At 40.3% G+C, this 12,415-nt stretch overlaps 1 protein-coding gene across 1 annotated transcript in view; it reads right to left on the bottom strand.

Moving 5' to 3' along the window:
- Positions 1-12,415, bottom strand: part of OBSCN (obscurin, cytoskeletal calmodulin and titin-interacting RhoGEF) — a 937,038-nt gene that overhangs the window by 203,727 nt on the left and 720,896 nt on the right. Inside the window, 2 exon segments of the mRNA XM_053713767.1 lie at positions 911-992; positions 6,555-6,723. Coding sequence (XP_053569742.1) covers positions 911-992; positions 6,555-6,723 — 251 coding nt within the window.

Raw genomic sequence — 12,415 nt, 5'->3', positions numbered from 1 at the left:
AGGAAACAATGGGACTGCGTTAGAAGCTGGACGCTGCTTTTTTTGCAGGTGTTAGTTTTTTTTTACAGCCAGCTCAGCCCAATTGTTTCCTATGGGGAAATCGGGCATGAGCACGTTTAGCCAGCTTACCGCTACCGTAAGCAACGCTGGTATTGAGGTGAGATGTGGAGCTAAATTTTGCTCTATGATCACCTTTTTGCGGCTAACTCCAGGTTTAAAAAAACCTGTAATACCAGCGTTGGCTTAAGGTAGCGTTAGAAAAAAAAGCCTCGTTAGCCCCGCACCCCTGTTAACGCCAAACTCGTAATCTCGCCGTTATTTTGTAACACACTGCTTAAAGGGACATGAAACCCCAAATTTTTCTTTCATGTATCAGTTATAGAATACAATTTAAAAACGTTTCCAATTAACTTCTGCATTCAAATTTGCTTGGTTCTCGTGTTATTCTTTGTTGAAGAGATATCTAGATAGATAGCATGTAGATGTTTGGAGCACTACATGACAGGAAATAATGTGGCCACCTAGTGCTCTTGCTAATATATAACATTGCTGCAACACTGCTGCCACATAGTACTGTAGATACGTGCACGCTCCTAAGCTTACTTTCCTGCTTCTCAACAAACAAGAAAACAAAGACATTTTTTATAATAGAAGTATATTGGAAAGTTGTTAAAAATGTCATGTTCTATCTGAATCATGACAGTCTACTTTAACAGGTCTTTTTATAGATTTTTATTATAATTTCTAAAGGGACAAATCTATTACAAAAATGTCTTTAAATTCTAAAAAGAAAGAAAAGGGCATTCGTTATAAAAATGAGGCTTCTATTCACTGATATTTCAGGTCAATAACAAGACTCATGTTTGTGAATAGCCGGCACAACATTCAAGCTCATTTCCATTCCACCTACCTTCCTATTTCTTCTTTAACCTCGAAAAATGATTTGAGTTTCCTCCTTTTATAAATCTTCTTTGTTACTTGTACTTTTTTATCTGCAGATAAAAATTAAAACCATTTAGTCTTCACACAATATATGTTTCACTCTGCATACATTAGATGCCTGTTGCCTGACATAATAATAATATGTTATAACAGGTTTTACTGAAATATATGGCACAGAAAGATCTACCAAATTAGACAGTCAAAGGGTCACTATAACTTGATGAATAATTTCTTTTGCATGCTAGTTTGCTTTTAAAAAGTAATATGACTGATTTCCCAGATTATTAAATTAAGGGGTTATTAAGCAAAATAAAAAGTATCATATTAATTAAAATGGCATTAGTCAATCATAGTAAATATTTGGATAATGTTGGTAAAATGTATTTTAAAACATTTCTTCCAAAAAGACAATTGAATGTCTGTTTTCTTTTAATTCCCCTGAATGTAGCTCAGTTTTAGAGGAAGGCGGACAGTATTCTGGGAGTTACAAAGTTTTCTGGAATTTGTAGTTTTCTGTTTCACTCTCAGAGGTCTATTTATCAAGCCGTCAACTATGCTGCATTCGCCGGCACCAATACGCTCGCCTACCATCGCCTAACATCGTGGCCGCAGACCTGAATACGATCTCCATATTTATAAAAAAAGCCGTCAAAAAGCAGCGCACCAAGTACCCCTATCCTGCCGCTCCCGGACCCCACCGCAACTAAATAAATGTATTAACCTCTATCCCGCCGCTCCCAGACTCCGAACAGCAACTAAATAAATGTATTAACTCCTATCCCACTGCTCCTGGACCCGGCACCGCACCTTTAATAAAGCTATTAACCCCTATCCCGCTGCTCCCGGACCCCACCGCAACTAAATAAATGTAATAATCCCTATCCTGCCGCTCCCGGACCCCACCGCCACTAAATACATGTATTAACCCCTAAACCCCTGGCCTCCCACATCACTACCACTTACTAAACCTATTAACCCCTAAACCGCCAGCCCCCCACATAGCCATTAACTAAATTAAGCTATTAACCCCTAAACCTAACAAGCCGCTAACTTTACATTAAAATTACCTCATCCCTATCTTATAATAAATTAAATCTTACCTTTAGAATTAAAATAAACTATATTAAACTATTAGTTAACCGACCCTAACTATTATACAAAAATTACATTAAACTATGGGGGCAGAGCTTGAGGCTGAAGCGGCAGGATGGGGGTTAGAAGAGCTCCTCACTTTATTCAATATTTGAACTGCTATTTTGCCATCTTTAAAGAAGTGGGCACATAGCAATAGTATTATTGGAGCGTTTTCTTCAAAATCCCCCCTGTTCTATGTTCTTCAACCACAATTAACGACTACCAGGAGGACTTTCGTGTAGTGAGGCCTAAGTGTTCAGACCGGATAATGGAGCCTACTGAATTTGAGACTATCGTACATCAACCCCAGCGGATGGAGCTAGAAGCTATCATGCTAAATATCTCACAAATGTTACATGCCCTCTTGGATGACTTTGAAACGGCAGTGCTCAATGAGTGCGACGCCACTCATCAGAACTTACACTCAGAAGAGCTGTGTCATAGTCTGGAGAAACCGCTGCCTGCGGCACACCAAGGCCAAACTGAGGGGAATATGGAGCTTACTCTGTTGGAACATGCCTCGCAGGATGCAGACGATCTCGGAGGCCAGACCAACATCCGCTCAAGCCATCTGCCGGACGATGCAGCAGCTCCCGAGAGAGATTAACGGGACACTTCAGTAATTACTGAGAAGAGGCCAGCAGTAAGAGGCCAGCAGTGAGGGGCCCTAGCTGCCTGGCTACATATCCATACTGTGGTGACCGGATGGTTCCAAAAGTGGAGATCACTATACCTGCACCAGACCTAAAGGAATTCAATGCCTTGGTCATTACAATAGAACTCTGTTCCCGGGAGGCCGATCACTTACTTTTGCAGGATACAAGAGTGCCATATATAATGTACATGGGGCGAGAGCATGAGACTATTGGCGTGGGGTAGGATACTCTATGTTACCAGAAGCGCAAACACTATCCCTCTGATGTGTCACTGTATCTGGCTAACTTTCTGGTACAATATCTTCTAGCATTTGAAATCACTACTGAAAACAGGGTTGTATGGAGTCTAAGACTGTTATATATATATATATATATATATATATATATATATATATATATACAAGACTTTTTAGCTACTTTAAGTCAGCTGCTACACTGAAGTCAACCTAAAAGGCTAAGAGAGTTTCTAAAATTACAAGTTTATTATGTATTCTTCTCAATGACATTGCACCAACTTGACAGATGCTAATACTGCAATATGAATGTATATGTTTGTAATATTATGATGCCCATTATCTAGTCTACATCTTTAAGGGTGCATTATCACTACAGATCAAAGTCGATAGACTAATGTAGGTAGAATGCATTAAGCTTATACTTGCTAAGCTCCTACACCAAGTACACTTTTACATGTGCAGAAGCGCTTGATCAGACAACTCCTTTGGTTCAGGTTAGATACCCTATAACTACTGTTTATTTTTATATGAGTGCTGGGTAGATGTAATGTTTTGTTTGCTCTTTATTTCATTTTCAATACTAGTTTTGTCTATAAGTATATCTTCTTTAAGTCAGCTGCTGCACTGAAGTTAACCTAAATTGTTAAGCGGCAGAAGTCCTCATCGAAGCCGAAAGAAGTCTTCATCCAAGCGGGCCAAAGTCCTAATCGAAGCCGGCAGAAGTCTTCATCCAGACGACATCTTCTATCTTCATCCATCCGGCGAGGAGCAGATCCATCTTCAAGACATCCGGCGCAGAGAATCCTCTTCTTCCGATGGTCAACGTAGAATGAAGTTTCCCTTTAAGGTACGTCATCCAAGATGGCATCCCTTACATTCCGATTGGCTGGTAGAATTCTATCAGCCAATAGGAATTAAAGGGGAAAAAATCCTATTGGCTGTTGCAATCAGCCAATAGGATTGAGCTCGCATTCTATTGTCTATTCCAATCAGCCAATAGAATGCGAGCTCAATCCTATTGGCTGATTGGATCAGCCAAAAGGATGAAAGCTCAATCCTATTGGCTGATTGTAATAGCCAATAGAATGCGAGCTCAATCCTATTGGCTGCTTGCAACAGCCAATAGGATGTTTTCCCCTTTAATTCCTATTGGCTGATAGAATTCTATCAGCCAATCAGAATGTAAAGGACATCATCTTGGATGACGTACCTTAAAGTGAAACTTCATTCTACGTTGGCCATCGGAAGAAGAGGATACTCCGTGGCAGATGTCTTGAAGATGGATCTGCTCCGCGCCGGATGGATGAAGATAGAAGATGCCGTCTGGATGAAGACTTCTGCCGGCTTCGATGAGGAATTCGGCCCGCTTGGATGAAGACTTCTGCCAGCTTCGATGAGGACTTCGGCCCGCTTGGATGAAGACTTCTGCCGGCTTCGATGAGGACTTCTGCCGTTTGGATGAGGATGAATGTCCGGGCCTTCGAAAACTGTAAGTGGATCGTCGGGGGTTAGTGTTAGGTTTATTTAAGGGTTTATTGGGTGGGTTTTATTTTTAGAGTAGGGTCTGGGTGTTTTTTTTTGTTTTTTTTACAGGTAAAAGAGTTTATTTCTTTGGGGCAATGCCCAGCAAAAGGCCCTTTTAAGGGCCATTGGTAGTTTATTGTAGGCTAGGGGTTTTTTTTTATTTTGGGGGGGGCTTTTTTATTTTGATAGGGCTATTAGATTAGGTGTAATTCGTATTTTTGATACTGTGTTTTTTTTTTTTTTTGTAACTTAGTGTTTTTTATTTTTTGTAATTTAGTGTTTTTTATTTTTTGTAACAGCGTTTTGTTTTGTAATTTAGTAATTTTTAATTGTAGATTTAAATAATTTAGTTAATTTAATTTGTAGTTTAATGTAATTTTAGTATAATAGTTAGGGGCTGCAGATTAGGGATGTTTAGACTCTGTTCTTATGTTAGGTGTAAATGTTACTGGCTTTCTACCATCGAAATCAATGGGATATCTGGCAGCATCGAACTGCTTTCAGACTCCCATTGATTCCTATGGCATCCGCGGCCTCCAGGGTGGCTGATTGAAAACCAGATACGCTGGGCCGGAATAGCCGCGAGTGTATCGGTTAACTATTTGATAAATTGGAAAAGATGTCAAACATCTGTAATGACGTAAGCATCGATCTGTGTTGGATTGAGACCGGTGGATCGTATGTTACGTCACAGATTTAAACTTTTGGAGGTCTATAGGCTTTGATAAATATGTTGAATCAAGCTCGCCACAATTACGCTGCGGAATTCCAGCGTATTTGCGGTTGACGGCTTGATAAATAGGCCTCTAAATATTATGCCACTGCAGTTCTGGATTTTAATTCCTAGCATGCATTGTACAGTGGTGAGGAGTAAACTTTCTGGAAGGCAGAACGTTTTGCATGAGGTCACACCATGCTGTGTGTATATATCCCAGTCCTAGGCAAGAAATGCACTGTGTGTATGAGACTGTGAGGCCCTTGTACACCGTGGGGAAGACATCTTTACACAGGTAGGGGAATGCACTGTGTACCAGCACTATCACCCCCTGTTATATATTTATCTGTAGGGTCAGACTCTCTGCACAAGAGCTAGTGTGTGTGTGTGTGGGGGGGGGGGTGCACTGTGCCAGTAGTGTATAATGGTGCAGGGTTTTTTGTTAAAAAAAAGTGAAATCACTTTAGGGCAATGCCCTACAAAAAGCCCTTCTAATGCTATTGCTATAGATTAGTTGAGTGTTAGTATAGTTTTTTTTTATCCTGAGGTGTTTTTGTATGTGTTTTTTTTTCTGTAATGGTAGTTTTTTAATTTTCTGTAATGGTGTGTGTGTGTATATATATATATATATATATATATATATATATGTCTAGAAACATATAACTTTTTTTCTCCCCCCAGAAACATTTCTTCGGAAACCCATGCCTTCTATAGCTTTATTAATAGAGAGGAACCGTCCCAACAAGCAAGAAAATTAACAGTTTATTTAAAACACAAACATCCATTTAAAAATAAATTAATAAAACCCCTAATGATTTTAAAACGCCATCTTGTAGATGTAGTAACTTTAACATTCTTTAAATTTAAGTTGAGTAGGAACCCATATTACATTTTAAAAATATTTAAGTTTATGCTGAAGCAAGCAGTAAGCAGGAATTATGAGTTGCACACAACTAATCCTCAAGGGCCAGCTTCCAATTGGCTGACACACACATAGCTATGTTGGTGAACAAAGACACGTCTACACAATCATGAAAACAAAATTGTATCTTTAACAAACATTTTGTCATAAATAATTGATTATGCACTTAATTTTTATACCTATACGTCATATGTCACCTACACCTACTCAGGAGCAGAAAAAATAAAAAAATTAAACCTGGAAATATTGTAACATAACTCATGTGATTTTTCAAATTGGTTTAACAGTTTCACTGATTGATTGGAAAATAAATGAAATTGATTAAAAAGGTTTAGAATCCAGGCCATTATGTTGCAATGTTCTCTGGCAGCAAAATGGTTAATGTTAGGAGCTATAGACATATAAGAATGAATTACTTCTCTTACCCTCTTGCATAACAAGCTCTGCTTTACAGGAAACCTCCCCTCCCATATTCCTGGCGACACAGGTGTATACACCACCATCTTCAAGGTTCGTGTTACATAAAATCAAGGAATATTTTCTGTCTTCCTTCATTATTTGAATTCTTTCATTCTCTGGTAGCAATGTATTGTTCTGGGGAAAAAATGCATATCTAATTCATTACAATAGCTTCAAAACAATAAATTAGACAATAATACAAATATGGTCTAAAAATTAAAAACAGAGCTTCACCCCCCCCCCTTAATAGCCGTGCAGTCTCCTTCAGTCTCTCCCGAAATGCTTAACCAGTGTAGATTGTGTAATCTCAGTGATATGAATTCATCCACAGAGCAGGCAAACACAGGATTTCATCAAACGCCTTTAATTAGCAAGGAATACAGCCTTTCCTTGCTAATTAAAGGCGTTTGATGAAATCCTGTGTTTGCCTGCTCTGTGGATGTCCCGTAAAACACGGCTGCCAAACGTGGGTATCATCTATTGATCGTGTGTGTATATATATATAAATATATATATAGAGAGAGAGAGAGGTATACATATGTATTTATGTGTTTATATTTGTATATGTCTGTAAATACATGAATACACATATAAATACATGTACACACATTTAAATATATATTGTAAATATACAGTACAGTATACTGTATATAATATATATAGTATATACAGGGAGTGCAGAATTATTAGGCAAGTTGTATTTTTGAGGATTAATTTTATTATTGAACAACAACCATGTTCTCAATGAACCCAAAAAACTCATTAATATCAAAGCTGAATAGTTTTGGAAGTAGTTTTTAGTTTGTTTTTAGTTATAGCTATTTTAGGGGGATATCTGTGTGTGCAGGTGACTATTACTGTGCATAATTATTAGGCAACTTAACAAAAAACAAATATATACCCATTTCAATTATTTATGTTTACTAGTGAAACCAATATAACATCTTAACATTCACAAATATACATTTCTGACATTCAAAAACAAAACAAAAACAAATCAGTGACCAATATAGCCACCTTTCTTTGCAAGGACACTCAAAAGCCTGCCATCCATGGATTCTGTCAGTGTTTTGATCTGTTCACCATCAACATTGCGTGCAGCAGCAACCACAGCCTCCCAGACACTGTTCAGAGAGGTGTACTGTTTTCCCTCCTTGTAAATCTCACATTTGATGATGGACCACAGGTTCTCAATGGGGTTCAGATCAGGTGAACAAGGAGGCCATGTCATTAGATTTTCTTCTTTTATATCCTTTCTTGCCAGCCACGCTGTGGAGTACTTGGACGCGTGTGATGGAGCATTGTCCTGCAAGAAAATCATGTTTTTCTTGAAGGATGCAGGCTTCTTCCTGTACAACTGCTTGAAGAAGGTGTCTTCCAGAAACTGGCAGTAGGACTGGGAGTTGTGCTTGACTCCATCCTCAACCCGAAAAGGCCCCACAAGCTCATCTTTGATGATACCAGCCCAAACCAGTACTCCACCTCCACCTTGCTGGCAGGAGTCGGACTGGAGCTCTCTGCCCTTTACCAATCCAGCCACGGGCCCATCCATCTGGCCCATCAAGACTTACTCTCATTTCATCAGTCCATAAAACCTTAGAAAAATCAGTCTTGAGATATTTCTTGGCCCAGTCTTGACGTTTCAGCTTGTGTGTCTTGTTCAGTGGTGGTCGTCTTTCAGCCTTTCTTACCTTAGCCATGTCTCTGAGTATTGCACACCTTGTGCTTTTGGGCACTCCAGTGATGTTGCAGCTCTGAAATATGGCCAAACTGGTGGCAAGTGACATCTTGGCAGCTGCACGCTTGACTTTTCTCAGTTCATGGGCAGTTATTTTGCGCCTTGGTTTTTCCACACGCTTCTTGCGACCCTGTTGACTATTTTGAATGAAACGCTTGATTGTTCGATGATCACGCTTCAGAAGCTTTCAATTTTAAGAGTGCTGCATCCCTCTGCAAGATATCTCACTATTTTTGACTTTTCTGAGCCTGTCAAGTCCTTCTTTTGACCCATTTTGCCAAAGGAAAGGAAGTTGCCTAATAATTATGCACACCTGATATAGGGTATTGATGTCATTAGACCACACCCCTTCTCATTACAGAGATGCACATCACCTAATATGCTTAATTGGTAGTAGGCTTTCGAGCCTATACAGCTTGGAGTAAGACAACATGCATAAAGAGGATGATGTGGTCAAAATACTCATTTGCCTAATAATTCTGCACACAGTGTATATATATATATATATATATACTGTATATATATATATATATATATATATATATACATATATATTTATATATATATTTAGACATGTATATGTGTGTATCTCTATGTTAAAGCCAATTGCAGGACTTTTTTTTTCTAAACACCTGAGCACCTGAGAACTCATATCTTTCGGCCCTTATAACTTTTTAATTCAATATTTTAATCATTTTGTCAGATAGTGTTAACATGAGTGTAAATGTACTTTTAAATACATTTTTTATGTGTTTTGTGCAACTTTTTTGTCTTGTTTAATTATCCCAATGCGCATTAAATTCAATTGGATTTACCAGTGGAACAAATAAAGGGGACTTTCAGTCATGAAGTATAGAAAACTTCATGCTGAAAGTTCCTTTATTTATTTGAAGCTTTCGCCGCGCTGAGCTACTCAGGCAGCCCACGGCAGAACGCTATTTTTCTAAGAGGTGACGTTTCTACCTCTTAGCCAATAGCCGTGCGGGCTATCCAGCATGGCGCCAGTTGGAACGCACGGCTATTTGAGGTCTCAGGTGTTAGGAAAAAAAAAAAGGACTTTAACATAGAGATATTTTGTTGTGAGGTGACGTTTCCACCTCTTAGCAAATAGCTGTGCGGTCCAACTGGTGCCAGGGTGGATAGCTAGCACGAGGTGGAAATGTCACCTCACAGCAAAATAGTGTTCTGCCGTGGGGTGCCTGAGGAGCTCAGTGTGGCGAACACTTCAAATAAATAAAGGAACTTTCAGCATGAAGTATTTTATAAGTCCAGTTTATTTGTTTCACTGGTAAATCCTAGCATTTCACAAACGTTAGGATTTACCATCCCTTTAATTGCACAAATGAAAGCAATATTTATAAAACTACTCTGACCCTTTATGGGTGATAATGACAAAACAAAATTTATGCTTACCTGATAAATTTCTTTCTCTTGTGGTGTATCCAGTCCACGGGTTCATCCATTACTTGTGGGATATTCTCCTTCCCAACAGGAAGCTGCAAGAGGACACCCACAGCAGACCTGTCTATATAGCTCCTCCCCTAACTGCCACCCCCAGTCATTCGACTGAAGACAAGCAAGAAAAAGGAGAAACTATAGGGTGCAGTGGTGACTGTAGTTTAAAAATAAAAAACACCTGCCTTAAAGTGACAGGGCGGGCCGTGGTCTGGATACACCACAAGAGAAAGAAATTTATCAGGTAAGCATAAATTTTGTTTTCTCTTGTAAGGTGTATCCAGTCCACGGGTTCATCCATTACTTGTGGGATACCAATACCAAAGCTTTAGGACACGGATGAAGGGAGGGACAAGGCAGGCACTTAAACGGAAGGCACCACTGCCTGCAAGACATTTCTCCCAAAAATAGCCTCCGAGGAAGCAGAAGTATAAAATTTGTAGAATTTAGAAAAAGTATGAAACGAAGACCAAGTCGCCACCTTACAAATCTGTTCAACAGAGGCCTCATGTTTAAAAGCCCATGTGGAAGCTACCGCTCTAGCAGAATGAGCTGTAATTCTTTGAGGAGGCTGCTGGCCAGCAGTCTCATAAGCTAAAAGGATTATGCTTCTCAGCCAAAAAGAAAGTGAAGTTGCCGAAGCCTTTTGGCCTCTCCTCTTTCCAGAGTAGATGACAAACAATGCAGATGTTTGACGAAAATCCTTAGTAGCTTGCAAATAAAACTTTAAAGCACGAACCACGTCAAGATTGTGTAACAGACGTTCCTTCTTTGAAGAAGGATTAGGACACAGTGACGGAACAACAATTTCCTGATTGATATTCCTATTAGATACTACCTTAGGAAGAAACCCAGGTTCGGTACGCAAAACTACCTTATCTGCATGGAAGATCAGATAAGGGGAATCACACTGCAAGGCAGATAACTCTGAAACTCTTCGAGCCGAAGAGATAGCTACTAAAAACTTTCCAAGATAAAAGCTTGATATCTATGGAATGCAAGGGTTCAAACGGAACCCCTTGAAGAACTTTAAGAACTAAATTTAAACTCCATGGCGGAGCAACAGGTTTAAACACAGGCCTGATTCTAACCAAAGCCTGACAAAATGCCTGAATGTCTGGAACATCAGCCAGGTGCTTGTGCATAAGAATAGACAGAGCAGAAATCTGTCCCTTTAAGGAACTAGCCGATAATCCCTTTTCCAATCCTTCTTGGAGAAAAGATAGTATCCTAGGAATCCTGACCTTACTCCACGAGTAACCCTTGGATTCCCACCAATGAAGATATTTACACCATATCTTATGATAGTTTTTCCTGGTGACAGGCTTTTGAGCCTGAATCAAGGTATCAATGACCGACTCGGAGAAACCACGTTTTGATAAAATCAAGCATTCAATTTCCAAGCAGTCAGACACAGAGAAATTAGATTTGGATGTTTGAATGGACCTTGGAGTAGAAGGTCCTGCCTCAGCGGCAGAGTCCATGGTGGAGAGGATGACATGTCCACCAGATCCGCATACCAAGTCCTGCGTGGCCACGCAGGCGCTATCAAAATCACCAAAGCTCTCTCCTGCTTGATCTTGGCAATCAGACGAGGGAGGAGAGTAAACGGTGGAAACACATAAGCCAGGTTGAAGGACCAGGGCACTGCTAGAGCATCTATCAGCGCTGCCTGGGGATCCCTTGACCTGGACCCGTAACAAGGAAGCTTGGCGTTCTGATGAGACGCCATCAGATCCAGTTCTGGTTTGCCCCAAAGTTGAATCAGCTGGGCAAATACCTCCGGATGGAGCTCCCACTCCCCCGGATGAAAAGTCTGCCGACTTAGAAAATCCGCCTCCCAGTTCTCTACTCCTGGGATATGGATAGCTGAGAGATGGCAAGAGTGAACCTCTGCCCATAGAATTATCTTGGAAACCTCCATCATTGCTCGGGGACTCCTTGTTCCCCCCTGATGGTTGATATAGGCTACAGTCGTGATATTGTCCGACTGAAATCTGATGAACTTGGCCGCAGCTAGTTGAGGCCAAGCCTGAAGAGCATTGAATATCGCTCTTAGTTCCAGAATGTTTATCGGAAGGAGGGCTTCCTCCTGAGTCCACGAACCCTGAGCCTTCAGGGAGTTCGAGACTGCGCCCCAGCCCAGAAGGCTGGCATCTGTCGTGACTATAGTCCACTCTGGCCTGCGGAAACTCATTCCCCTGGACAAATGGACCCGAGATAACCACCAGAGAAGAGAATCCCTGGTCTCTTGATCCAGATTTAACAGAAGAGACAAATCTGTGTAGTCCCCATTGCACTGGTAGAGCATGCAAAGTTGCAGTGGTCTGAGATGTAGGCGAGCAAACGGAACTATGTCCATTACCGCTACCATTAGGCCGATCATTTCCATACACTGAGCCACTGATGGCCGAGAAGTGGAATGAAGAGCACAGCAAGAAGTTAGAAGTTTTGATATCCTGACTTCTGTCAGAAAAATTTTCATTTCTACTGAATCTATCAGAATTCCTAGGAAGGAAACTCTTGTGAGAGGAGAGAGAGAACTCTTTTCTATGTTCACTTTACACCCGTGAGACCTCAGAAAGGCCAGAACAATGTCCGTATGGGACTTGGGTTTTGAAAAGTCGACGCCTG

Source organism: Bombina bombina, chromosome 5, assembly GCF_027579735.1.
Source record: "Bombina bombina isolate aBomBom1 chromosome 5, aBomBom1.pri, whole genome shotgun sequence".
Taxonomy (NCBI): domain Eukaryota; kingdom Metazoa; phylum Chordata; class Amphibia; order Anura; family Bombinatoridae; genus Bombina; species Bombina bombina.
This window is presented reverse-complemented; position numbering and strand designations above follow the sequence as displayed.